Source organism: Stenella coeruleoalba (assembly GCF_951394435.1).
Source record: "Stenella coeruleoalba genome assembly, chromosome: X".
Taxonomy (NCBI): domain Eukaryota; kingdom Metazoa; phylum Chordata; class Mammalia; order Artiodactyla; family Delphinidae; genus Stenella; species Stenella coeruleoalba.
Window position 1 is genome coordinate 119,526,977 of NC_137152.1, and position 26,652 is coordinate 119,553,628.

The following is a 26,652-nucleotide window of genomic DNA, read 5'->3' on the forward strand; positions in this document are numbered from 1 at the left end:
GCGGATCACAGAGGGCTTGTCTTCAGCGTCCATTTCTTCCCGTAGAAGCCCTTCTCATGGCCCAAGAGCGCTCACTTTTGGAACACCTGCGTGCGTCCTTTTCCCATCGCCTTCCCAGACCGTCGGATTCAGCCTCCCTGGAGGCTGCCTCGAAAGCCCTGTTTCCTTTCCGCAGTGGGGTGGTTTGGCTTCTGCTCCCCCCGATCCTGGCCTCCCACGTCCACCTTGGGTCTCCGTGGGTACTTGCCCTTTGAAGGACTTGATCTGGGGCTTCGGCGTGTAGCCTGTCCCATTGAAAGCAGGCATTTCACTGGTGCGCTCCCAGGCCAGCCCTGCTCTCCTTCCCCACGCCCGCCCCTGCCCCCCCTCCCCCCCAGCCCCGGGGCCCTGTCCCCGCTGTTACCTTGAGGATACATAGAATGATTTTGTTTGCTTTCAGCTTCGACGCTTTTGAACGGGCCTGCGTGACACGGACTCAGTCCCAAGGAAATTTCCTACTTGCCGACCTAGACGTGACCGGGGGAAGCCCCCGTCCACGTGCATTTGGAAGTAGATGAGGGTCTGGGTGTCGGACGGGCCGAAACGCGAGTGAGAGTCGTCCGTCTTCACCGCAGGTGGGAGGATAGGATGGTGGGTTTGGTGATGCGCGTTCTCTGGCCGTTGTGGGCGACTTTGTCCTTCATAGTCACTGTGTAGCGGACCGAGTGGCACCTTGGAAAGGCCCGTCTGCGAGGATCCTAGGTCCCTGTCCCAGCTCTGCCACTAAGCAGGGTCATCTGCCCTCTGTGAGCGCCACTGCCCTATTTCTGAAAGGGGAGAGCTAAGAGGGTGTGCAGGAGGATCGCCCGAGGCGCCTTTCAGCCTAAGGACTGGCATCCTGGATGGAGCTCCCGGGCCTAGATTCGGGCCTGCTCCCTGGTCTTTATGCTTCTAAACTGGTTTACAAAGCATTCTTCAGGTCAGTTCCTCCTGTAGGGACATGACCTCGGAGGCTGCGAATTGTGGAGGCCGTCGGTGGCTCCTCAGAAGGGGCCCAAAGGCTGGGGCCTCCTTGGGCCCAGCCTGCCTGTGTGGCCTTGCCTGCTGCCCCCTCCTCGGGCCCTCCCTCGCCCCCTGGGTCCCGTAGGAACTGCCTCCTTCCTGGTCCCCCTCCCTGCCAGGTGCCAGCCGGGCCCCGGCAGTGGGTGTGTGTGGCACCGTGGGGTCTTCCTCAGCCGGGTCTCGGGACCCTTCAGCTGGGCAGGCACAAGCCCTGGCGACGTCCAAGGCCTGCCTTTGCCAGCCTCGCCCTCCAGCCCCTGCCCTTGGCTTCCGCGCCCTGATGCCCCCAGCCCAGAGGCCCCCCAGCCGCTCCCCTCCCTCGCTGCCGCCAGGGTCTCGGGGTGTCTGCCAGCGTTAACTTCCCTCCAGTATCCGAGGAGGCTCCTGCAGGGGCCTTATCCCAGTAGGCACTGGGGCCTTACAGTCAGTCCCAGGCAGTCTCAGTCCCTCCCTCCCCGTGGCCGAGCCATGAGCAGCTCAGCCGGCCAGGTTCCCGTTGGACAGGAGGGCCCCAGGGCAGGAGCAGGGACAGGGCGCCGTCACACGGGAAGGTGCCGGGACTGGCCAGAAATGCCGGCCCCTGGCGGTGTCAGCTCTCAACAAGCCACAGACGAGCCCCACACTGTCTCTGCTTCTCCTTGGCACCTTCCTTTCTTGGGCCTGCTTTTTGTCAACTGAAAGACACCGTGTGACACTGAGAAGAGCAGTGAATCGCCAGTCAGAAGGTCAGCCACGGGCTGGGGTGGGTGGGAACAGCGTGGGCTCGAGAGGAATTCAGACCAGGGCTCTGGTCCCCACGCCGTCACTTACCAGCACGTGATCCTGGGAAGATTCCCAAGCCCCGTGGCCTCAGGTTCCTCACCCGTGAAGCGAATGGGTGTGATGAGCCCTGTCTCGGGCTGCAGGGATGTGTGTGAGCTACGTAGAGCAGCTCACAGGGCCTGGCGTCTGTTGGAACTTCGATGATTGGCAGGTATTTCTCATGTTGTTCGGCCTCAGACCCTTCCCCTCTCTCCTCTGGCATTTGGTTGGGCGGTTTCTTGTCCCGGTCGTGTCAGAGAATATGCAGCTCAATAGGATGTGGAAAAGCTAATTAGCCAAACAAGATGTTTCATCAATAAAACTAAGGAAATTTTCCCAGTTAGAGGGTGTGTTAAATTCGGGTGCGGAGGGGTGTTCCCAGCGAGATACGACACGAAGCTCCAGGAAATAGAATCGAGGAACAAGGCTTTGCATCCCTCCCAGATGCTCTTCCATCCAAACCGTTCCTTTGCTTCATTTCAGCCCCACCAGACATCGAGTCCTTGATTACAATTGCCAAAGTACAGTCACGATAATGATTAAAGCTAATTAGCACCTTGGGTTCTGGTTCCCCCAGGAACAGGGGAAAGAGGGCCTGTCCACGGACTCTGGGCATCACGTCAAGGGAGTATGACCGCGTTTCTCCAGCTGTTGCCTATATAACACCTACTTCTTCACTATGGTCAACTGCAATGCAACAAGAGCCGGGACCCCTTCCTTCCTGCCCGAGTATGAGATTTCTCTCGGGTTCATCCGTGATCCAGAAGGACACCTCACAGTAATGTCGCATTTCAGACTTTCCCCCCAAACACACCGCCTGCAGGTCTGGCTGCTGCCACCACCCAGCTTCATCACCATCACCTCCCCACAGAAGGAAGCCCCGCTTCCCAAAGCCCCAAACTGCCCTGGCTCGGGGCACTTAACACTCCAGGGCTCGCTCCTGGAGCCCCACCGCCTCGTCCCATGTGGACTTGTTCTGTGGGACTTAGGGGACGTCTCACCACCTTCCTCATGTGACAGCGGCTCCTAGACCATCACTCTAGGTGTGGGTGTGTCCTGCTTTTCCTAGCGTTCCCGCTACTAACACAGGGCCTTCCGGAGAGCAGAGGCTCCGTGGAGGTCTGCGGAATAAACAAGCCAGTGGGCAGGGGGCTTATTGACGCAGATGAACCTTCTCCTACTTTCTTAAAATACCCGTGCAAATCCAACTAAACAGAGATAGCTTAGTTTTCCAGAATGACAGACAAGCAGGATAAGAAGCAAAAACTCACTACGATTACTTTTATTTTTCTAATTCTTCCCCCGTCTACATTACTGCTAAGTACTTTCACATGTCCAGAGCAGTCCTGATTCCAATTCCGTGTTATCTGCTTCAGGGTCACAAAATGAAATGGGAGATTTCCCAGTCTCTTTTACAAAAGAGCAAAACTCTTGTTCTTAAACTGGGTAATTATAAACACATTCTAATCAATGTCATTCACAAAGTTAGACACTGAAGCTTGTTTAGTCTTCCATTAAACGGAATAACATTTAAAAAACTCCTAAAGAAAACACAGGTGATATTCCATGTCATCTTACACAAGAGGAACCCAAAGATGCTACACACCATGTTCCCCCCACTCGCAGGGGCCCTCACTACTTGGAAACTCGACCGCTCTCTCTTCAAACGCAGAGTGAAGGACCAGCCTCACTTGCTACCAGTGAACTTGGGCCTGGAAGGAGCCTGGCTGCTGCTCTGGCTCAGGCTCCCTCTTCCTCGTGGCTCACACCCCCTGCACACAGGGATGGGAGGACCTGGGATCCAAGCGACTGACCCTGAGCAGATGCTCCAGGACCTGCCACTTGCTGGTCTCCGCGTAGGCCCGGGCACGCCACAGGAACTCGTAGCGGGCAGGGTCGCTGTGGGGCACCTGCCGGTACTCCAGGTAGCCCTCCTGCACCCACACTTTGGTGAGCAGCTCCCTGGGCTCCCCATAGATGCAGGACTCCCTCCCGGCACACACCCCCATGTGGCCGAGCACTCCCCACACCTCCTCCTCAGGGGCGCGGTCACCGAACAGGGTGATCACGCCCAGGACCGGCACCAGGAGGCCGGCCTTGGGCGTGCGCTGCCCGGCCCTCAGCACTGCATCCCAGGTGAGGCCCAGGGTGGGGACCAGGACGTAGGTGCGCTCGCGGGGGTCCACCTCCTTCACGGCCAAGCCAAACGTCAGCTGCAGGCACTCGCAAACGAGGTGGAAGACGACGGGGAAGTGGTCCCGATGCTCCCGGACGACCGTACTCAGCATCTCCGCCTCGGAGGTCGGCTCCCCGGTACGAAACTTGACGAGCAGGAACCCCACCAGGTCAGCCATCAGCACAACATGTGCCTCGCGGGACAAGGGCTCGGCATAGGCGGTGAAGGAGGGGGCGCCAGGGGAGGCAGAGGACGAGGGGGATGCGGCCTCCTCCCCCGCAGCCCCCAGCAGCGGCGCCTCCACCGGACCCTGGGCCGGGACTGGGGCCTCAAGGTCGGCCTCAGGCTGGCGGAGCTCACTCATCTCGACCGGGGGCCTGATCACTGGGGTCGGGCCGCCCACGGGAGTGTGGGCAGGGGACCTCGTACCTGGGGTAGAGAGGGGGTGTGAGCGGCCTCGGCAGAGAAAGGCACCCTGGGCAGCCCTGAAAAAGGCCACTTACAGGTCTCGTCTCAAGGGCTGCCCTCGGGCCTCACAGGGGCGCTCCTCCCGGGTGGCCTGTCCCCTGCCAACCTGAAGAAGGAAGTGAGGGGGCTCCTCAGGGTGCAGCCAGCACGGCCCCAGGTTCTGGGGCTGACAGGGCGGTGGGGTGACTTGGGTGTTGTGGGGTCCCCTCTGTTCTGGGAGGGGGAGCCCCTGGGTACACACTCAGGGCACGCACCTCCCCTTGGCTCCTGGCGCTGCCTGGGCCTCCTCTGCTCTGTGCCCTGAGGACACGGTCCTCAGACCTGGGCCTTCGCCTCCCGGTTCCTGGAGCCCCTGTAAGAGGAATGGAGGGCGCACCTCTTGTGTACACTGTGGCACAGCTCTGGGCCTCGGTGCTGGTAGGAGGATTGGGCCGGACTCTGTGAGGTCCCCCCAGTGCTGAGTTCTGGGGTGGGTGGTCCCCTCGGGGTCGCTCGTCGTGCTCACTGTTCCCCTTAAGGGCCTGGACCCTCCCCTTTGCAGGCCGGAGGGGAAACTCAGAACAGGACCCCGAATCTGAACAGAAAGCAGTGAGGGGGCCCCACAGGTGGCCGCACCTGCCCAGGGCCTCCCGAGGGTCCTAGGATGGGGAGATGCTGGGTCCTCACCTCCTCCTCACATCCTGCCTGGCCTCCCAGCGCTGACCACAGGGGCAGGTTTCTGTTGAGGCCCCTGTTCCAGGGCTGGGGGTCTGCTCAGTCCTCCCTCGGGGTCCTGGGAGTCCACCCTCTGTGGACCTGAAGGCTCACCCCTCACACCAAACACCTGACCTCCTGAGGACCCCGACCCAGAGGTCAGGAAACATCTGCTGACCGCGCTCTGGCGCCTCCAAGGCCCCCGCGGAAGGGCAAAGGATCCCTCCCTGTGTTGGGGTCTAACGTCCTCAGTCCTTCCTTCCTCGCGTGCAGGCTGGGCTCTGGGCAGGACCTGGGATTGTCCCGTCTGCCAGTGTGAGTCCCTGCTCCTTATACCAGGTCTCCAGTCTCTCCGAGACCCTGACGTCAGGACGTCAGGACAGGCCTACCGTGCTCATCCCGCCCCGGGGCCTTAGTCCACCAGGGACCTGACATTTTACCCTCTGCCCTCATGCGACCCTACCCCTTATCCCAGGTCCCCAGCTTCTCTGAGACCCGGAAGTCAGGAAGTGCTGATGTGCTCATCCCGTCCTATGACCTCAAGGGGCCAACTCTGTTCTGGGGTCCACGTTTTCCTCAGTCCTCCCTCAGGGCCCTCACCCTGACTCCACGCAGGACCTGGAATTCTAGCCATAGCACACCTGAGAGCGGACGCTTATACCTGTTCCGAAGCCTCTCTGAGACCCGGATACATAAGTGAGGACTCGCTGCCAAGTGCTCATTCCGCCCCAGGGCCTCCCAGGGCTGAAGGCAGGGAAGGGTATAAGGGTGAGGGTCTGACAGAGACTGTGGAGCGGGTATAAGGGGCGGGGTCTCAGGCGGGCACAGGAGAGAATCCCAGGTCCTGCGTGGAACCAAGGTGAGAGCCCTAAGGGAGGACTGAGGGGAGCCTGAACCCCAGAACAGAGTTGGCCCTGGGAGGCCATAGGGCGGGATGAACAAGTGTGGCACTTCCAGACATCCGGGTTTTAGAGACGCTGGGGAAGGCGTATAAGGGTCGGGGTGTCTGGTGGGCATGGAAGAGAATCCCACGTCTTGCGTTGAGTCAAGGTGAGCGCCCTCAGGGAGGACTGAAGGGAGCTTGGACCCCAGAACAGAGTTGGCCCTGGGAGGCCATAGGGCGGGATGAGCACGTGCAGCACTTCCTGACATCCGGGTCTCAGAGACGCTGAGGGGCGGGGTCTCAGAGAGGCTGGGGAGGCAGTATAAGGGTCGGGGTGTCTCGTGGGCATGGGAGAGAATCCCAGGTCCTTCGTTGAGACAGGGTGAGTGCCCTGACGGAGGACTGAGGGGAGCCTGGACCCCAGAGCAGAGTTGGCCCTGGGAGGCCATAGAGCAGAATGAGCACGTGCAGCACTTCCTGACATCCGGGTCTCAGAGACGCTGGGGAGGGGAGTACGGGGCGGGGTCTCAGAGAGGCTAGGGAGGGGGTATAAGGGTCGGAGTGTCTGGTGGGCACGGGAGAGAATCCCAGGTCCTCCGTGGAGTCAAGGTGAGGGCCCTGAGGGAGGACTGAGGGGAGCCTGGACCCCAGAACACAGTTGGCCCTGGAAGGCCATAGGGCGGAATGAGCACGTGCAGCACTTCCTGACATCCGGGTCTCAGAGACGCTGGGGAGGGGAGTACGGGGCGGGGTCTCAGAGAGGCTGGGAAGTGGGTATAAGGGTCGGGGTGTCTGGTGGGCACGGGAGAGAATCCCAGGTCCTCCGTGGAGTCAAGGTGAGGGCCCTGAGGGAGGACTGAGGGGAGCCTGGACGCCACAACAGAGTTGGCCCTAGGAGGCCATAGGGCGAAATGAGCACATGCAGCACTTCCTGACATCCGGGTCTCAGAGACGCTGGGGAGGGGAGTACGGGGCGGGGTCTCAGAGAGGCTGGGGAGGCGGTATAAGGGTCGGGGTGTCTGGTGGGCGTGGGAGAGAATCCCAGGTCCTGCTTTGAGTTAAGGTGAGCGCAGTGAGGGTGGACTGAGGGGAGCCTGGATCCCAGAACAGAGTTGGCCCTTGGAGACCATAGGGCGGGATGAACAAGTGCAGCACTTCCTGACATCCGGGTCTCAGAGACGCTGCGGATGGGGAGCACGGGGCGGGGTCTCAGAGAGGCTGGGGAGGCAGTATAAGGGTCGGGGTGTCTCGTGGGCACGGGAGAGAATCCCAGGTCCTCCGTGGAGTCAAGGTGAGGGCCCTGAGGGAGGACTGAGGGGAGCCTGGACCCCAGAACACAGTTGGCCCTGGGAGGCCATAGGGCGGAATGAGCACGTGCAGCACTTCCTGACATCCGGGTCTCAGAGACGCTGGGGAGGGGAGTACGGGGCGGGGTCTCAGAGAGGCTAGGGAGGGGGTATAAGGGTCGGGGTGTCTGGTGAGCAAGGTAGAGATTCCCAGGTTCTCCGTGGAGTCAAGGTGAGGGCCCTGAGGGAAGACTTAACAGAGCCTGGACCCCAGAACAGAGTTGGTCCTGGGCGGCCATAGGGCGGGATGAGCACGTAGAGCAGTTCCTGACATCCGGGTCTCAGAGGCGCTGGGGTGGGGGAGCACGGGGCAGGGTCTCAGAGAGGCTGGGTAGGCGGTATAAAGGTCGGGGTGTCTGATGGGTACGGGAGAGAATCCCAGGTCCTGCGTGGAGTCAAGGTGAGTGCCCTGAGGGAGGACTGAGGGGAGCCTGGACCCCAGAACAGAGTTGGCCCTGGGAGGCCATAGGGCGGGGTGAGCACGTGCAGCACTTCCTGACATCCGGGTCTCAGACACCCTGGAGAGGGGGAGCACGGGGCGGGGTATCAGAGTGGCTGCAGAGGGGGTATAAGGGGCGGGGTGTCTGCTGGGCACTGCGGAGAATCGCAGGTCCTGTGTGGAGTCAAGGTGAGGGCCCTGAGGGAGCACTGAGGGCAGCCTGCAACCCAGAACTCAGTTGGCCCTGGGAGGCCGTCACGTGCAGCACTTCCTGACATCAGTGTGTCAGAGAAGCTGGGGACCTGGGATAAGGGGCGGGGTCTCATGAGGGCAGAGGGTAAAATGTCAGGTCCCTGGCGGACTAAGGTTAGGGCCCTTAGGCAGGACTGAGGGGACCCTGAGGGAGGACAAAAGGGACCCACCAGATCACCGCCCTTGCAGGTGGCCGTGGGAGGCCCCGGGGTGGGATGAGCACGGTAGGCCTGTCCTGACGTCCTGACGTCAGGGTCTCGGAGAGACTGGAGACCTGGTATAAGGAGCAGGGACTCACACTGGCAGACGGGACAATCCCAGGTCCTGCCCAGAGTCCAGCCTGCACGCGAGGAAGGAAGGACTGAGGACGTTAGACCCCAAGACAGGGAGAGATCCTTTGCCCTTCCGCGGGGGCCTTGGAGGCGCCAGAGCACGGTCAGCAGATGAGATGTTTCCTGACCTCTGGGTCGGGGTCCTCAGGAGGTCAGGTGTTTGGTGTGAGGGGTGAGCCTTCAGGTCCACAGAAGGTGGACTCCCAGGACCCCGAGGGAGGACTGAGCAGACCCCCAGCCCTGGAACAGGGGCCTCAACAGAAACCTGCCCCTGTGGTCAGCGCTGGGAGGCCAGGCAGGATGTGAGGAGGAGGTGAGGACCCAGCATCTCCCCATCCTAGGACCCTCGGGAGGCCCTGGGCAGGTGCGGCCACCTGTGGGGCCCCCTCACTGCTTTCTGTTCAGATTCGGGGTCCTGTTCTGAGTTTCCCCTCCGGCCTGCAAAGGGGAGGGTCCAGGCCCTTAAGGGGAACAGTGAGCACGACGAGCGACCCCGAGGGGACCACCCACCCCAGAACTCAGCACTGGGGGGACCTCACAGAGTCCGGCCCAATCCTCCTACCAGCACCGAGGCCCAGAGCTGTGCCACAGTGTACACAAGAGGTGCGCCCTCCATTCCTCTTACAGGGGCTCCAGGAACCGGGAGGCGAAGGCCCAGGTCTGAGGACCGTGTCCTCAGGGCACAGAGCAGAGGAGGCCCAGGCAGCGCCAGGAGCCAAGGGGAGGTGCGTGCCCTGAGTGTGTACCCAGGGGCTCCCCCTCCCAGAACAGAGGGGACCCCACAACACCCAAGTCACCCCACCGCCCTGTCAGCCCCAGAACCTGGGGCCGTGCTGGCTGCACCCTGAGGAGCCCCCTCACTTCCTTCTTCAGGTTGGCAGGGGACAGGCCACCCGGGAGGAGCGCCCCTGTGAGGCCCGAGGGCAGCCCTTGAGACGAGACCTGTAAGTGGCCTTTGTCAGGGCTGCCCAGGGTGCCTTTCTCCGCCGAGGCCGCTCACACCCCCTCTCTTCCCCAGGTACGAGGTCCCCTGCCCACACTCCCGTGGGCGGCCCGACCCCAGTGATCAGGCCCCCGGTCGAGATGAGTGAGCTCCGCCAGCCTGAGGCCGACCTTGAGGCCCCAGTCCTGGCCCAGGGTCCTGTGGAGGCGCCGCTGCTGGGGGCTGCGGGGGAGGAGGCCGCATCCCCCTCGTCCTCCGCCTCCCCTGGCGCCCCCTCCTTCTCCGCCTATGCCGATCCCTTGTCCCGCGAGGCACTTGTTGCGCTGATGGCTGACCTGGTGGGGTTCCTGCTCGTCAAGTTTCGTACCGGGGAGCCGACCTCCGAGGCGGAGATGCTGAGTACGGTCGTCCGGGAGCATCGGGACCACTTCCCCGTGGTCTTCCGCCTCGTTTGCGAGTGCCTGCAGCTGCTGTTTGGCGTGGACGTGGAGGAGGTGGACCCCCGCGAGCGCACCTACGTCCTGGTCCCCACCCTGGGCCTCACCTGGGATGCAGTGCTGAGCGACTGGCAGCGCACGCCCGCCGCCAGCCTCCCTCTGCTGGTCCTGACCATGGTCACCCTGTTTGGTGACCGCGTCCCTGAGGAGGAGGTGTGGGGAATGCTAGGCACCCTGGGGTTTTGTGGCGGGAGGGAGCTGCTCACCGAAGTGTGGGTGCAGACGGGCTACCTGAAGTACCGGCAGGTGCCCCACAGCGACCCTGCCCGCTACGAGTTCCTGTGGGGTGCCCGGGCCTACGCGGAGGCCAGCGAGTGTCAGGTCCTGCAGCATCTGCTCAGGATCAATAGCATGGCTCCCAGGTTCTTCCCATCCGTGTCTGCAGGGAGTGTGAGCGATGAGGAAGAGGGAGCCTGAGCCAGTGCAGCAGCCAGTCCCACGTCCAGCAGCTTCTCCCGTGGGGCAGGAAGGGGGGTTGCTCCTTCACTCTGAGTTTGAAGAGGGAGCGGTCAGCCTTCTAAGCAGTGAGAGCCGGGCGAGTTGGGGGAAGCCGGTGTGCAGCATTTTGGGTTCCTGTTGTGTATGTTGACATGGACTTCCATGTCTGTTTTCTTTAGGAATTTTTCAAATGTTGGTTCTTTGAATAGAACACTAAACAAGCTTCAGTGTCTAACTTTGTGTATGACGTTAATCCCTCAGGTATTTGCACTAATTCAGTTCAAGAACAAGAGTTTTGCTGTTTTGTAAGAGAGGTTGGGAAATCTCCCAGTTCGTTTTGTGACCGTGTACAAGATAACAGGGAATTGGAATCAGAACTGCTCTGGAAATGTGGAAGTACTTAGCAGTGATATAGATGGGAGAAGAAATAGAAAAATAAGAGTCATTGTTGTTCCAATTCTTGCTTCCCTGTCTTGTCTGTCATTCTGTAAATAAAACGAACTATCTCTGTTGAGTTGGATTTGCACGGGTATTTTAAGAAAGTAGGAGAAGGTTCATCTGCGTCAATAAGCCCCCTGCCCACTGGCTTGTTTATTCCGCAGACCTCCACGGAGCCTCTGCTCTCCGGAAGGGCCTGTGTTAGTAGCGGGAACGCTAGGAAAAGCAGGACACACCCACACCTAGAGTGATGGTCTAGGAGCCACTGTCACATGAGGAAGGTGGTGAGACGTCCCCTAAGTCCCACAGAATAAGACAACGTGGGACGAGGCGGTGGGGCTCCAGGAGCGAGCCCTGGAGTGTTAAGTGCCCCGAGCCAGGGCACTTCGGGCCTTTGGGAAGTGGGGGTTCCTTCTGTGGGAGGTGATGGTGATGAAGCTGGGTGGTGGCAGCAGCCAGACATGCAGAGGGTGTGTCTTGGGTTGCAGGGGAAAGTCTGAAATGGGACATTGCTGTGAGATGTCCTTCCGGGTCGTGGATGAAGCCGAGAGAAGTCTCGCCCTGGGGCAGGAAGGAAGGGGTGCTGGCTCTTGTTGCATTGCAGTGGGCCACAGTGAAGAGGTAGGTGTTTCATAGCCGCCATCTGCAAGGATTTCCAGAGAAATGAGGGTCTTGCTCTTTGAAGCCCTGCTCGGTATTCCCGGGGCTGGCCCTCCTCTCCCTGCCCTGGGAGAGCCAATTACCAACTGTATGGAAACGACCATTTTAGTCACCTGGAGTTTCCTTTGGCCACTTGTGAGCAAGGTCTAGATTTCAGTGGGATGAAATGAATGAAAATAGGGGGTTTGAAAGAAGAGAGGCTGCCGAAGTGGAAAGGAGTCGCCGTGTGACTGGAATCCTGGGAGCTTCGCGTGAGCTGCACCCAGCTGGGGAAATCACCACCCTTCCCTCCATGCCGACAGACACACACACACTCACACACACACACACACACACACACACATACACATCCAAATTGAATAATAAATCCTCCAGGAGTAAAACACACAGAACAGCAATTTTGACTGGTTTTCTATTCCGTTTCCTATGGAGCTGCAAATTCTCTGAGATGTCATGAAAAGAAAGCAATTTCCAGAGGGGAGAAGGACAGAGTCTGGGATCAGAATAATACTAGAAATAAGTCCTAGCCACTAAGAAGCAACGTCCGCCAGTGTCCCCGCGTTCAGGCAGGTGCAGAAATATGGCGGCATCAGAGACCCACAGGTTTGGGCTGTGACCTGGCATCGAAAGGAAGAGGCAACTCCTGGGCCTAATGGGATTGGGAGGTCACTGCAGTGGGAGGTGCAGACGGCGCCGGGGGCTAAAGAGGCAGCCCTCCCTGCTGAGCGCCGTACGACAACGTGAACATTACGTGGGATCCTGGATTTGAAGCACCTGCCATATAGCAGGTGGGCACTTGGAAAAGGTGGAGAATTTCAGGGCCAATGGAACCTGCTCAGACACTCCTGCCGGAAAAGAAGGGGATTTTGTCATCACAAATGGTAAGCACTCCCGGGGGAAAGCAGGGATTCCTAGTGCCCGTTCGTGCAGTGAACTGACTGATGGGGGGCAGTGCTAGCCCAGGGACGGCCGTGGCAGGCGGCGCAGCAGCGGCCGGGACACGCCAAGAGCGCCCCAGGGACATTCAGGGAGACACTTTTCAGGGGGGCAGCAGCGCCCTCCCCAGTAGACTCTGGACGAGCACACATCACCCCGGCACACAGCCAGTCCTGACCAGGGCGGTGCAGGGCACACGGGAGCTGCTGCCCATCAGCGGGAAGCTCTGACGTTCTCTACGTGCGCTGAGCCTGCCCCCTGAGGGGCTGGTGTGAGTTGTCTCAGCCGTGGCCCTGTTTCCCGAGAAGCCCCCATTCCCCAGCCCCAGCTAAAGTCTGCTCTGAGCTCCAGCCTCCTTGGCAAAGGGCTGACCTCCTGCCTGGCTCTCGCCTACCCTCCTCTGTGGCAAATATCGCCGGCTGCTGCTTTAGGGGCCTTTGTGAGCAAGTGCGGGGCCCGGGCCTGTGCCTGTCCGTGGTCCCTGAGCTGGGGCTGGGCACAGGGATAGGGCTGGGTTGGTGGCGGGATGCAGGGTGTGAAGCCAAGTGACATTCACAAGACAGCAGCAGGGTGTAAAGCCACGTGTGAGCAAGCATCCAGGAGGAGGGGCATCCGCAGGGCCCTGAAGGGCACAGACACTCACGCCCCGTGGGGATGCGGAGAGCCCTCCAGCCCGGCGGTCCCCGTGCTTTGAATGCAAGCTTGCCGCCTGCCTGACAGCCAGTGTGCCCGGGGAAGTGAGCCTGCAGGAGAACGTGGGGCCACCACGCCGCTGGGACAGAAGGGAGCAGAGTGGGCAGTGGAAGGAGAGAGCAGGGCCCAAGCCTGGGCATAGGAGCCGCCTTCAGAGGGCCGTGCCTCGGACCCCCACGTCCGGGACCCTTCTCCATCCTCACGCCCTCAGTCCTAGACCCTCACCCTCCTCCCTGGCCCTCGTGTCCATTTCACGAGAGATGGTGACCTGATGGGGCTGGGGAGGCCACGTGGGCAGAATCCAGTGTCAGGCTCTCATGGGCACTAATGCCCGGCTTCCCTGTGTTTTCTCCATTATGTGGCCTGAGGCGTCAGGTAGTAGGACCCCGTGGAGGACAGCTGAATCCCCCTTGACTGTTGGGGAGACAGGTCAGGCCAGTGCGGGGATGGGTCTTTGCACGCATATGATGCTTAGCTTGAATAAGAGTCCTTCTAGTGACAAGCTGATCAAATCATGGAGACTCCCTACGCCTCGATTTCTCCATCTGTAAAATGGGCCTCCTAACAGTACCAGGCAAAAGCATTGGTGTGGGTTTCCCCATGATGTGACCTGCTTGTAAAAAGCCTGGGCCAAATGAAGTGGTCGGTGGCTGTAGCTCTTGTTACTGAGTGTGTAAGAAGGATGCGCCCTCCCCCATGTTGTGAGGATTCCCGACCAGTGCACGTCTTGGGATCCCCGCGTATGTGGGTTAGTGCAGTTTTTCTTTCCTCGTGAACATTTGTTGTCAGAATGCTTGGGCTCGCCTTCCTCGTCTTCTCGCTTGTCCCCGTTCAAGATGAGGCGGTTGATCTGAGGTGTCGCCTCCATTGGAACACGGGTGTTTGCAGCTTTAGGTCCCAAGTGCCTCTTTGGCCGCGTGCCATAAGTCCTGGGGCCTTTGGTATGTGTTTTCTTCATTTCAAAGTATTTTCTAGTTTCCCTTGTGATGTCTTGTACGTTCCCTGGGCTATTGTTATGGACTGAACTGCGTCCCCCCAAAATTTGCATGTTGAAGCCCCAATCCCCTAGAACCTCAGAATGTCACTGTGGCTGGAGTTAGTGGTTCTTAGGTTGAAATGAGGCCATTAGGATGAGGTCTAATCCAAGATGGCTGGTGCCCTTGAGGGAAGAGCGGATCAGCACACGCAAGGAGAGAAGGCAGGGGCTGGGGGTGCGTGCACAGAGGGTGACCACGTGAGGGGCGGTAAGAGCACGGCCACCTGCAACCAAGGAGACCGGCCGCAGTACAAGCCACCCCTGCTGGACCCTCCCTCTCGGCCTCCTGGTCGGAACCACCGTGAGAATCTGTGTCTGCTGTTTCAGCCCCTCATCCTGTGCTGTGGGATTTGGCATCGTCCCAGACTAATGCGGTTATTTGGGGACGCACGGCTCAATTTCCCTCTCTTTGCAGATTTCCCACATTTCCTTCTGTTATTGAGGTCTAATTTCACTCTATTTTGGCCAGAGGACATACTTTGTATGATTTCAGCCCTTTTGTTTGTATCCCCTTAAGTTTACTGAGGGATGCTGTGTGGCCTGACGCGTGGAGTACCCTGGAGAACGTTCTAGGTACGCTTGACGAGCACGTGTCTACTCTGTTCTTGGGGCAAATAGTCTACACATGTCATGAGACCTAGTCTTTGTACAGTGCTGTTCAAATCTGTGATTCCCGTACTGCGGTGCTGTCTGGTCGCTGTACCCATAATGAAAGCAGGCTGTGTTAGTCTGCTTAGAGCTGCCATAGCCAAGTCCCACAGAGGAGGTGGCTAAAACTACAGAAATGTACTGGGTGCCAGTCCTGGTGGCTAGAAGTCCAACGTCAACTGGCTGGAAAGTGCAGTCTCAGGTGAGGGAAGGCGTCTCTTCCTGGCTCGCAGACAGCTGGTTTTCTCTTGGTCCCTCACTTGGCTGCTTCTCTGAACAGGTTGGGGGGGGGGGTAGGGAGGGAGGGAGGGAGAGCGAGAGAGAAAGAGGGAGGGAGGGAGGGAAAGGGGGAGAGACAAAGGGAGGGAAGGAGGGAGGGTAGGAGAGAGGTGGAGGGAGGGAGAGAGTGAAAGGGAGAGAGAGGGAGGGAGGGAGAGAGAGAGAAAGAGGGAGGGAGGGAGAGAAAGGGGCAGAGACAAAGGGAGGAAAGGAGGGAGGGAGGGAGAGAGAGGGATGGACAGGGCCATAGAAGGGCAGGAGGGAGAAAGAGAGAGAGAAAGAGGGAGGGAGGGAGAGAGGGGGAGGGAGAGAGAGAGTGAAAGGGAGAGACGGAGGGAGGGAGAGAGAGAAAGGGAGGGGGGCGAGGGAGGGAAAGAGAGAGGGGGAGAAAGGTAGGGGGAGAGAGAGAGAGGGAGGGAGGGTGGGAGGGTGGAAGAGAGGGCGAGGGAGGGAGAGAGGGAGGGAGATCTTCGGTGTCTCTTCCTCTTTGCCAAAGGACACCGCTCTTGTCGGACTGGGGCCCCACCCTTGTGACCTCATTTAACCTTACTGACTTCCCCAAGGGCGCTATCTCCAAATACACGCGCCTTGGGATTAGCACTGCAACAGGTGGACTTAATGGTTGGGGTGGGAGCTGGGGGATCCATTTGAATCCATCACAGGGGGGACCGAAGTCTCCCACTTCTACTGTAGACCGGTTTCTTCCGTCCCCTCTGTCCATTTTTGCATCGTTCACTTGGGGCGCTGCTGTTGGGCTGCTCAAGAGACCCCCCTGATGTGCACTAGCTGTTGCATTGTGACAGACGGGAGCGGCAGATGGGACCATCCCTCACCCGGGCAGACCCGGGGCTCCTCTGGCTGCTGGTGCTTGGATCATTCCTGGTACCTTGGGTCTACTTCCCCTCCTCCCCCAACCCACCTGTTTTTTTCTTTTCTGTGTTTCTGGCCACCCCACAAGGCTTGGGGGATCTTAGATCCCCGACCAGGGATTGAACCCGGGCCACCGCAGTGAAAGCATGGAGTCCTAACCCCTGGAACTCCAGGCAATTCCCGCTCCCCGCCCCCTCCTTAGCAGTGTTTGGGAGGGGATGTCGCCCTATCGCTGTGACAGCCACAGAGTCCTGGCCAGGTCCCCCGGCCCATCCCCCACACGTGGAGGCAGCAACTGTGAGCTGGGGGTGCGCCCTGGCCTTCAGTGCTCTGTACACATCACTGGGCGCTGACCACAAGGACTCGCGGTATAAGCGCGACACCCCAGCGCCCAGAGGGTGGTGGAGCATGGCGCCCTTGAAGTGTTTAGCTCGAAAGGCAAGGAAAAGAGAACCAGGAAAATGTCTCCAGACGCAGGACCCACAGTGAAAAGCAAACCTCAATCCTGCTGTCCAGACACCAGAGAGCACCCCCAAACTGAACACCCGCAGGCCCCTGCCAGGGACCGTCACCTCCACACCTGTGCGTCTCAGGACAGTAAGGGCTCTTTTCAGGCCTCTGACCAGGGGAGGCCTGAGCTCTTCTCATCTGTCAAATCGAGACTCTGCTGGAAACGGTGTCCCCGCAACCGTGAACCCGTGGATGCCAGGCCCTTCCTTGTGCTTGTCCAGCCCTTCAAGGGTCTTTCTAGTGAGTGGAGGCACGTCGTCTGAGGGGCTTCACTGGCTACCTGCTAGGTGCCCGCACTGGGCCGGGGGTGGGCTGTCACCTGTCATCGTTTCCTGCTGAGGGGACTCAACTGCTCAGCCACGCCCAGGACGGAGGCGCCAAGCACGTGTTGGGTGGAACATCGCTCTCATGTCCCCGTGCTCTTTACTGCCCTGCAAGGTTCTGGCCGCGTTACCACCTCCGTGTGTCTGCAGGGTCTGCCTGGTCAGGGTCCTCTGTGGGCCTGCCTGGAGGGGTCGGGTATTTCAGGAAACAGCGGGAGCCCATGCAGCAGCAGCAAAGGGGCTCAGGGGCCGACGGATCAAGGTCAGGGAGGCGGCAGGCCTGGCGGCCACCTCGGGCATCCAGGGTGCGCAAGAGGCAGCAACGCGGCCCCCGGGAGCTGCGCGGGGGGGGGAAGGCTGAGGACTTGGGGGGGTGCGGCGGCCAGGCCCGGCACGGGCCAGGGAGGACTCATCTGGGCGGGAGGCCAGGCGCAGCAGAGCCAGGGGACCTCGGCTGGCTGGGCCACCCCTGCCAGGACAGGGACTAGAGGGACCAGAACCTGCACGTTGGGATCCGGCGCGGGGGGCTCGGCTGCTGTCCGAGGAGGGGCCGGAGCGACAGAGTCAGTCCCGGCCAGGGCGGAGGCATGGTCGAGTTGCGGGTAGCTCGGGGTCCCCTGGATATGCTCAGGAGACGGTGGGAGGCCGTCCTGCGGCTCCGCGGCACTGAGCGCCGGGAGGTGCCCCGGGGCTGCCGGCTCGCCGTCCACCTGCCCGGATGCTGGTTTAGTGTGTACTCTGGGCTTCATCCTCACCAGGAGGTGCGGGCAGTCTCTCTGAAACAGGGGACTGTGGTAGAAGTGTAACTGAGGTCGCAGTTGAGAGAGAAAAGGAAACCCCGAGTCACAAAAGAGTTGCTCGCAAGCAGCAGCCGCCTGGCTGGGCCCCTGGGCGCCCTCCCCCAGCCGACCCAGGGCCTCTTTGGAGAAAGCGGGACCCGGTCCCAGCAGGACGCTGTGCCCCAGCTTTGACATCCCCGAGACTCGCTCACTCACCATCACCTTTCGCCCTTGGAAAATGACTGAAAATGGCCCCTTAGGACGAGTACAAGGCCCACGAAAGGGGACTTGGCGTTTGCAGGTACGAGACTGCAACAAGGTTCGGTAGCTTTCTAAGGAAGTGTCCGAATCGCCCCCTGGCCAGCACCTCCAGGGGCCAGACCGGGGACGCTGACTGCTTCCCAGGAAAGGACCTGCGCCCCCACTCAAGTGATGCTCTGGAGCTATGGGAGTCAAGGGGGCACACAGACCTCCCCCCTCCCCCCGGCGGGCCACTGTCCCCGAGCAGGAGGACGGGAAGGGCCAGCGTTGCAGCAGTGTCCTCTTGTCCCCCGCTGTGACTGCGGGTCAGGCACGAGCGGCACTGCCCACGTGTCAGGAGTACAGGATGACGCCTTGCCCGTGTGTGCTGTGAAATGATCACCACAGGGGGTCCAGTTCACACGCATCACCTCACACAGACACACAAAAGGGAAAAGGAGGAGGGAGAGAAGTGACGTCCTTGTGCTGAGAACGCTTCGGGTCCCCCCATAACAACGTCCCAACACAGCTCGCGGCACTTCCAGCTCCGGCCGTCACGCCGGTGCCCAAGTACCACCTTTAAAGGAAGCTCTCCCGACACGCCTGCCGCCGTCCCAGGCGGCCCCGGGGTTGGCACCCGCCCCCCACCCCCGGGCCCAGCGGCTCAGCCCCTGGAGAGGGCTCCTCCCCCGCCGTCCCCCGCCCTCCTTACCTCGCTCAGGACGTGGGCGGGCCGCTCCTTCGTGGACAGGTTGGTCACGCAGAGGGACGTGTGCATGTCCTGGTACACTTTGCTGAATCCATAGCGGTTAAGCTGGCAGATGAAGCTCTCCACACGTTCTGTCTTGAACACCTTGTCTAGGCCGCCCCTGTCCAAAACCTCCTTTTGAAACAGCGGCCTGTTGACGCCTATGCAAGTTCCGTCTTCATTCCACCCAATGGATGCAAAGCGACTGCTGTGGACGATCGTCCACAGCTTCCTGGGAAAGGGGTGGAAGATCAGGCTGCCTTCCCACACGGCCTCGCAGGCGGTGCGAGGCCTTTTCAACAAAGGCTCTTCCGTCAAATCCTGGAAAGCGGCTTCTCCAGGCAGCAGCCTGAGGTCGGGGTGCCCCGCGGGCACGGGCTGGTCCAGGGCGAGGGACTGGGGGGTGCAGCTCCCTGAGCCGAGGGCCGGAGCCGCTGTGTCGGGAGGAAGAGGCGCCTCGCCGAAGCCGGGCGCCCTGCCCGCGGCGGGGCCCTTCTCGTCCGCAGCCATGCGGAGCGCGGCGTGTCCCTCCGCCACGTAAACGGGACAGTGCAGCGCGGCCGGCAGCACCCTGGGCTCACACTCCCGCTCAGCCCCTCACAGAAGTGCTCCGGTTGCTCGGGGGTGACAGCACAGCCCAGCCAGGAAGTGACATCCTAAAGGGCAGGCCCGTCAGCATGTCAGCCTCCTGCTTCACGCCCGTCATCGCAGGGGGCACGAAGACACTCGTGCACGGGTGCAGAGCCACAGGCCGAGCGCTCGTGCAAACCGGCCACGGCCTTCTGGTCCCGGAGCCCCCGGGCGAGGCACACGTGCACGGACCCACGTGTGACCCACGAGGTCAGAAGTCCTCCTGTGTGTCCCCTGGCCTTCCGGGCCGTGCACAGCACCCATGATTTCAAGCACGAGCATCGCCCGAGACGCGGCCCACGGTCAAGGGCGCTAAAACTTTACAATTCACCTATGAACTGGAAGAAAAACCCTCACGATGTCTGGGTCTGCAAAGTGCCTACCTTACCCTCTCCCCGGAGAGGTGTCCCATGGGTGCTGAGCAGGAATCGGACTCTGGACCCCCGCCCTCACCCGCAGCAGCCCTTTCCCTCCATTGCCCACAGCAGAGGCCAGACTCAGATGAAACGTTCAGGGAAATTTATTGAAGAGAAACATTGACTGAAACCATTGAACACAGGGCATAACAACACACAGAGGAACTTCTAACGGCCACCGGAGCTCACGGGTCCCGGCCCCACCCAGGGTCCTCAAAAAGGTGCCTCCGCTACACCCCACCCGGCGGCCCTCCATCTCCCCACAGTCTCCCTCCCTGAGGGCCCCGCGGGTGGCCTCTCGCCAGGAAGATGGGCGCCGGCCATGCCCGCTCCCCCCAGGGCAGACCCTCCATTTCTGGCCCACATGCCCGGGGCCTGGCCCTGCCCTATGGCGGGCACAGGACAGTCCCACAGCAGGGCGCACGCCACCGAGCCGGGGACGTGGAGTCCCGAGGAACAACGGGGTGGCCCAGCAGAACACAAGCCCTGGGGGGCCTCCCGCAGACCTCCTGCAGCCCCGGTCAAGGTCTTCCTTCGAAGGTCGCAGGTGGGCTCCCAGGTCCTGGGGTGGGCGCTGGCTGTGACCTCGTCCATCCCGTCCTTCCCGCCGGCTCCTGGGACTGGGCTCGGGGTCTCCACGCCGCGCAGGGTTTGGGGGAACCGCTCAGAGGAGAACACATGCACATTTCCACAACAACAGGCAGCGCTGGGCCTGAATCTATGCCCAGAAAGCACACGTTGAGCTCACGACACTGGCCCACAGAGACCAGAGCCTTGGCTGGCACGTGGCGCACCTCAGGGCTCTGCGGGGGGACGATGGCTAGGGTGTGTGTGTTGGGGGGAGGGGAGCGGGGGCTGGGGGGTTCCTTGACACCTGGGTCCCTCTGGGGCCTACAGGGACACATTTGGGCTTGCCAGTACAGGGAGCAACCTGCCCCAGGGGATGATGAATAGGGGTCCCCTCTCAGGAGGGAGGCCCAGGCACCTGGAGTGGCCCCTAATATGGGGCCAGTAGGCTGCCAGGCCTGGCCTCCCCCTGCCTCCAAGCGTGGGGGCCCTGGGGCCTGCTGAGCCTACTGGCCCGAGGTGGACCCCGGGGGGCTCATCTCTGCAGCCCCGTCCTCATTTCCCGGCTCTTCTGGGATGGGCTTGAGCCCCTCCTCGGGGGTCTCCTCGGCCTCCTGGCCTCCTGCCTGGGCGAGGCCCTCTGGCTCCCAGCCAGGACCTCCTGGAGCCACCGGGGAAGCACTGCCCATCCGGCCAGGCATGGGGACCCCGGGGGCATCTGAGGGTCCTGCCTGACCTAGGCCCGCAGGGGCGGCAGCACTTCCATCTTCCTGAGTGGCCGTGGACACCTTGCTGGTCTCCCCAGGGCCAGGGGCTGCCCTGGCGGCACCATGGTCTTCAGGGGCTGCCCTGGCGGCACCATGGTCTTCAGGGGCCGCCTCGCCAGCCTTGGCAGTGCCGGCAACTGCCGCACTGGCCTCCTCACGTGCCGGGTGGTCCTCGGCGCTCCCTTCCTTGGAACGGGCGGCCTGGGCGGTGCTATCTTCACCGGCCGGGGAGGCCTTGGTGCCATGTGCAGTGGTGCCTGCGGTGATGGCCTCATGGGCCGGGGCGGCCTGGGCGGCTGCTGCCAGGACTGCAACGTCCACACGGGCCTCTTCCTGCCCTGGGAAGTGCTCCCTGCTAGCCGGGTCGGCGTCCCAGGCCTCGGTCTTCTGGATGAGCCGCAGCATCCCCGCAAAGCCGGGAGGCCTCCTCATCAGCCGCCGCCTCCTCAGCGTGTCCCGGAGCGTGTCGTTCAGCCGGGCCCGCGTCAGCACCTGCCGGGCGCGCGCCTGGTCCGCCATGGCCGGGTGGATGGCCCCCTTCTCCAGGGCCGACTGCAGCAGGCCTTCCAGGCGCATCACGTACGCAGAGAGAGTCTCCTGGGGCCGCTGGGCACAGGTCACGAACTTCAGCCGAGCACTCCCCCGGGGGTCCTTGTTCCCAAACACCTGCACCAGCGCGGCCAGGCAGTCCTGGGCAGCCAGCTCGGGATCTTCCGCCAGGAGGCCGCGCAGGAGGTCCAGCGCGGGGCCGCGCAAGCTCTCCACCAGCCTCCTCCTCCTCTCCCTCTCAGACACGTGGCGCCACAGGTGCAGCGTGTGGCTGGCCTGCTCCAGCCAGCTCTCAGAGGACCCTTCCCCGTGGCCCGGCTCTTCCATCCCAGAGAAGGTTCCCAGCTCCTGGTAGCCCATGCTGTCCAGCACGGGCTGCGAGGCCTGCCTCCACTGCTGGGTCCCGGGCCCTGCCTCACCCATGGCGCCTGCCGCTGTCACAACTGCTTCCTCAGGCGCAGCCGTTGCCCCGCCCGTGGGTCCTGCCATACTCAGAAGTCCTGCCACGCCTGCAACATTTCTGTAACCTGCAGCTCCTTCCTCATCTGACTCAGCTCCTGCTTCACCTTCAGCTCCTGCTTGACCCTCAGCTCCTGCTTGACCCTCAGCTCCTTCCGCACCTGCAGCTCCTTCCTCACCTGCAGCTCCCTCCTCACCTGCAGCTCCCTCCTCACCTTCAGCTCCCTCCTCACCTTCATCTCCCTCCTCACCTGCAGCTCCTTCCTCATCTGACTCAGCTCCTGCTTCACCTTCACCTCCTGCTTCACCTGCAGCTCCTTCCTCATCTGACTCAGCTCCTGCCTCACCTGCAACTCCTGCCTCACCTGCAGCTCCTTCCTCGCCTGCAGCTCCCGCCTCATCTGAGGCTCCCTCCTCACCTGCGGCTCCTGCCTCACCTGAGGCTCCCTCCTCACCTGCAGCTCCCTCCTCACCTTCAGCTCCCTCCTCGCCTGCAGCTCCCTTCTCACCTGCACCTCCCTCCTCACCTTCAGCTCCCTCCTCACCTGCAGCTCCCTTCTCACCTGCACCTCCCTCCTCACCTTCAGCTCCCTCCTCACCTTCAGCTCCCTCCTCACCTGCAGCTCCCTTCTCACCTGCACCTCCCTCCTCACCTTCAGCTCCCTCCTCACCTGAAGCTCCCGCCTCACCTTCAGCTCCCTCCTCACCTGCAGCTCCCTCCTCACCTTCAGCTCCCTCCTCACCTAAGGCTTCCTCCTCACCTGTGTCTCCCTCCATACCTGCGACTCCCGCCTCCCCTGCAGCTTCCTCCTCCCCTGCAGTTCCTGAGTGGCCTGCAGTTCCTGCCTCACCCGCCCTGCCAACCACTGCTTGTCCCTGGGGCTGCGCAGGGCAACTGGGTCTATCCTGTGAATCAGCATCAGGGGCCTGGGGCAGGCAGACCACAGTCCAGGGCCCTCCCTTGCCTGGTATTTGGCGGGGGAGCAAGCTTCGATTTAAACACTCAGCAAACTCGACCAGGGCAACACTCGACCCCAGCTCCTTTCTGTAGACCTTGCCCAGCACTCGGTACCTGCCCAGGGAACGCAGGGCAGCCTGCACAGCCTCCTGGAATTCCTGGTCTTTGCAGTCATCTGGGATTCCCAGGATGAGCAGAGATCGCTGAGCGTTCACGCCCATCGACCTGCACCAGTCCCGCAATACCGCCAGAGCCATCGCCATCTTCGAGGACCTGAGGGTGGGGGGAAGCGATCAAACAGGTGTGCACAGGCTGTTGAAGTGTGGGAATCGGCCTGTGGGTGCAAAGAGGAGAGAATCATGTTTGTGCCACACAGCCCACCCTAGTGCCCCTCACAGCAGCAGCCTGGAGCACCTCCCTGCCCTGTTTGGTTTGTTTGACTTTAGGAAACTTTTTTTTATAAATTACATTTATTTACAAGATAGAAGGCTAGGGACTTCCCTGGTGGCGCAGTGGTTAAGAATCCACCTGCCAGTGCAGGGGACACAGGTTCGATCCCCGGTCCGGGAAGATCCCACAAGCCGCGGAGCAACTAACCCCACGCGCCACAACCACTGACCCCAGCGCTCTAGAGCCCACGAGCCACAACTACTGAGACCACGTGACACAACCTCTGAAGCCCACATGCCTGGAGCCCGTGCTCTGCAACAAGAGAAGCCACCGTAATGAGAGGCCTGCGCACCGCAACGAAGAGTAGCCCCCGCTCGCTGCACCTAGAGAAAGCCCGCGCGCAGCAACAAAGACCCAACGCAGCCAAAAGTAAAAATAAAATTTAAAAATAATAACAAAAGAGCACTTGTTGCGTACGACTCAAGAAACAATAATAAAATAAAATAAAATAATTTTCTTAAAAAAGACAGATAGAAGGCTCGTCACCTTTTCTACATTTCTGGCCTCAGTTTTAGGAAGCTGCCTTTTTCCCAAGGAATTTTTCAAGTCTTCCAATTTGTTAGCATAAACATTTCCATAATGTCCCATAATATTCCCCTATATCCTCTTTGTTAATGTACATCTGATCCGTAACGTTGGCCCTCTTTCATTCCTCATATTGGGGATCAGCGTTCTTTCTATGTTTCCGTGATTCATCGTTCTAGGACTTGCTCGGTTTCCTTGCTCTTTTGAAAGAAGCGCGTGGCTTTGTTCACCGTGTCCATAATTTGCTTTCTATCACTGATTTCCTCTCTTAGCTCTCTTATTACTTCATTTTATGTTTCCTTTGCTCTTCTTCTTCTAGCATCTCTCAATGGACTGTTAGCTCACTGATTTTATGTCCTGACTCTTTTCTAACAGAAGCATTTAGAGGAATACAGTTTCCTCCTGTCGCTTTTTGCTGCCTCCCACTAATTTTGGTAAGTTGTGCTTTTTTAGTATTCACTTGGAAACATTTTCTAAGTCCCTCTGTGATTTTTCTCTTTGATCCATGGGTTTCCCAATATTTGAAGATATATTATCATTAGTACCATCAAATAAAATTCCCCCGTGATGAGAAAACTTATCATGGAAACTTGCAATACTGCTAAATTTATGGAGACTGTTTTACAACTCTGGTATGGCGTGTCCGGGTGAATGTGCAAAGCACCCTCGTAAAGAATCTGTGTACTCTGTGTGGAGGCCAGGGTCTTGCCCTGCCCACCGACCTCTGCAATTCCTGTGCCACCCGGACAGAGGCGACCTGAAGCTCTCGATGCCTCATGCAGTGGGCCAGAGCCCCTCCCTGGACCCCCACAAATCCATCTGCCATGGCCAACAGCCTCCACCAGATCACAGCAGCCCCAGCGCCTCCCCCTCTCAGCTTCACTTACGCCCCCCCGTGGCCAGGCGGCTCCTCCCCGACCCCTCGCACTACATCCCCTCCATACACCCTCCCCCACCCACCAGCTGGTGGCGCTCCGCTCTGGGCCCTGGAAGCCGGGCGCCCCGCCATGCGTAGAGGTCAGACTGCCTCTCTCACCTCCCCACACCGGGGAGTCCTCCCCGGAGCACACTCAGCGCCAGGGGCTCTCGCTCTCGTACCCCAGACGCAGAGCCCACCCGTCTTGCCCCCGCCCACCCGGGAGCCGGAGCCCCCTAACTGCCACGAGCGTCCTCCCCCCCAACCCCACGCCCCGCCCCGCCGGGAGCTCCCCTAACGCCTACCGCACCCGCGCCCGGGAGTCCTCCCCATCGACCCCCGCCTCAGCCAGGAGTAGCTCCCCCTTCCTCCCGCCACACGCAGCAGCCGCTAGCCCTCCCCTCCCGTCTCGGCCCCGGGGGTGGGGCCCGCCCCTCCCGTCCCGTCCCGTCCCGTCCCGTCCTCCCCACCCCCGCAGCCAGTCGTCCTCTCCTCTGGCCCCCAAGGCCAGCCCCACCCGACCAGCAGGAAGCCCTCTGCTCAGGCCCCCCCCCCACGCTTAGCCATTAGCCCCACCCTCTGCACCCCGACTCCAGAACGCCCCCCACCAGCCACCCCGGAAGCCAGCGGTCCTCCCCTCTCACCCGCTCACTGGGGGACCCTTCCCTCAGCCCCCCTTCAGCCCGCTACCCTCCGCCGCCGCTCCCCCACTCCCAACCGAGCAGCCCGTAGCCCTCCCCCGACCTCCACTCCTTCCCAGGGCCCCCGGTACCTGCGGAGTCCAGCCCCCGGCAGAGCCCCCGCCTGTCTCCTGACTCGCTCTGACTCTGTGGATGGCTCCGGAGTCCCGCTCACGAGGGGCTGAAGAGCTCGTCTCAGCAGAGCAGCCAGGAACTGTGCCGCCGACTGTCCCAGGCACTCTGTGCGAACGCCACGTGGGCTTCCGGGTGCTCCCGGAAGCCCCAGGAAGATGAGGGAGAAAGTTCTAGACGTCTCTTTACCGAGAAACTGGTTGGATCAGAAGAGCACGTGAGGAGGCGCTCTGCTACGGAAGCAGCAGTAGCCATGCGCACTGAGGGCCTGAGGTCCCAAGGCTTGGCGCCTCCGGAAGCGAAAGACACGCCCATTGGCCTTCCACCAATAGGAAGGCCTCCTGCGAGGCTGCGGAGTTGGGGGAGCGAACTTGGCGATGCGGAGCCCGTTGTGGCAAGTACGTCCATTTGTCTTTACAGGTGGTTTTCTACTGTGATTGATAATGTCATAAACCTATTCTTATTTCTTTGGTTTGTTTTAACTTTTGAATTTTATTTTATGTATTTTTTTATACAGCAGGTTCTTATGAGTTACCCATTTTATACCTATTAGCGTACATATGTCAATCCCAATCTCCCAATTCATCACCCCCCCCGCCCGCCCCCACCATTTTCTCACCTTGGTGCCCATATGTTTGTGCTCTACGTCTGTGTCTCTATTTCTGCCCTGCAAACCGGTTCATCTGTACCATTTATCTAGGTTCCACATATGTGCATTAATACACGATATTTGTTTCTCTCTTTCTGACTACCTTCACTCTGTATGACAGTCTCTAGATCCATCCACATCTCTACAAATGACCCAATTTCGTTCCTTTGTACGGCTGAGTAATAAATAATAGTAATAAAGCTCTTCTTTATATGGACTGGTTTCTTGTCTAGCTGTATCAACTAGCCATCTTCTCACATGGCACAAGAGGATGAGGCAGCCGTCTGGGGCCTCTTTTATAAGGGAGGTAATCTCATTCATGAGGGCTCCCCCCTCACGGGCTAATCACTTCCCAGGGCCTGAGGGAGGACTGAGGGGAGCCTGGACCTCAGGACAGAGTGGGACCTGGGAGGCCAAACGGCGGGATGAGCACGTGCAGCACTTCCTGACATCCGGGTCTCAGAGACGCTGGGGAGGGGAGTACG

General features: G+C 60.6%; 4 protein-coding genes across 18 annotated transcripts; 1 reads left to right on the forward strand and 3 right to left on the reverse strand.

Annotated features, from left to right (window-relative positions):
• Positions 1 to 3,122: 3,122 nt before the first annotated feature.
• Positions 3,123 to 5,791, reverse strand: LOC307180455 (melanoma-associated antigen 4-like). Of its 5 annotated transcripts, none has more exons than XM_079910730.1 (4): positions 5,153 to 5,710; positions 4,741 to 4,838; positions 4,522 to 4,592; positions 3,123 to 4,447 (listed from the first exon to the last, which is right to left on the reverse strand). In XM_079910730.1, exon 4 carries the CDS (start codon positions 4,380 to 4,382, stop codon positions 3,606 to 3,608), a length of 777 nt encoding a protein of 258 aa, XP_079766856.1. In that variant the 5' UTR covers positions 4,383 to 4,447; positions 4,522 to 4,592; positions 4,741 to 4,838; positions 5,153 to 5,710; the 3' UTR covers positions 3,123 to 3,605. The 5 variants fall into 5 exon arrangements, with proteins under 5 accessions (XP_079766856.1, XP_079766857.1, XP_079766860.1 ...); XM_079910731.1 differs by having other exon boundaries at positions 5,102 to 5,710; XM_079910734.1 differs by lacking the exons at positions 4,522 to 4,592; positions 5,153 to 5,710 and adding an exon at positions 5,780 to 5,791.
• A 641-nt stretch (positions 5,792 to 6,432) lies between these two features.
• On the forward strand, positions 6,433 to 10,818 carry LOC307180511 (melanoma-associated antigen 8-like). 11 transcript variants are annotated; one of them, XM_079910840.1, is made up of 4 exons: positions 7,096 to 7,125; positions 9,059 to 9,156; positions 9,305 to 9,375; positions 9,450 to 10,818. In XM_079910840.1, the coding sequence occupies exon 4, from the start codon at positions 9,515 to 9,517 to the stop codon at positions 10,286 to 10,288; it is 774 nt and encodes a 257-aa protein (XP_079766966.1). In that variant the 5' UTR covers positions 7,096 to 7,125; positions 9,059 to 9,156; positions 9,305 to 9,375; positions 9,450 to 9,514; the 3' UTR covers positions 10,289 to 10,818. The 11 variants fall into 11 exon arrangements, 10 of the variants coding, with proteins under 10 accessions (XP_079766959.1, XP_079766963.1, XP_079766966.1 ...); XM_079910838.1 differs by lacking the exon at positions 7,096 to 7,125 and adding an exon at positions 8,415 to 8,795; XM_079910835.1 differs by lacking the exon at positions 7,096 to 7,125 and adding an exon at positions 8,415 to 8,744.
• An 8,797-nt stretch (positions 10,819 to 19,615) lies between these two features.
• Positions 19,616 to 21,938, reverse strand: LOC307180326 (paraneoplastic antigen Ma6F-like). Its single transcript, XM_079910514.1, has one exon. The coding sequence runs from the start codon at positions 21,885 to 21,887 to the stop codon at positions 20,589 to 20,591; it is 1,299 nt and encodes a 432-aa protein (XP_079766640.1). The 5' UTR covers positions 21,888 to 21,938; the 3' UTR covers positions 19,616 to 20,588.
• On the reverse strand, positions 21,890 to 25,801 carry LOC307180670 (uncharacterized protein; the record flags this gene model as incomplete). Its single annotated transcript, XM_079911036.1, has 4 exons — positions 25,479 to 25,801; positions 22,709 to 23,149; positions 21,954 to 22,438; positions 21,890 to 21,907 (listed from the first exon to the last, which is right to left on the reverse strand). The coding sequence occupies exons 2-4, from the start codon at positions 23,076 to 23,078 to the stop codon at positions 21,890 to 21,892; spliced, it is 873 nt and encodes a 290-aa protein (XP_079767162.1). The 5' UTR covers positions 23,079 to 23,149; positions 25,479 to 25,801.
• Positions 25,802 to 26,652: the final 851 nt, after the last annotated feature.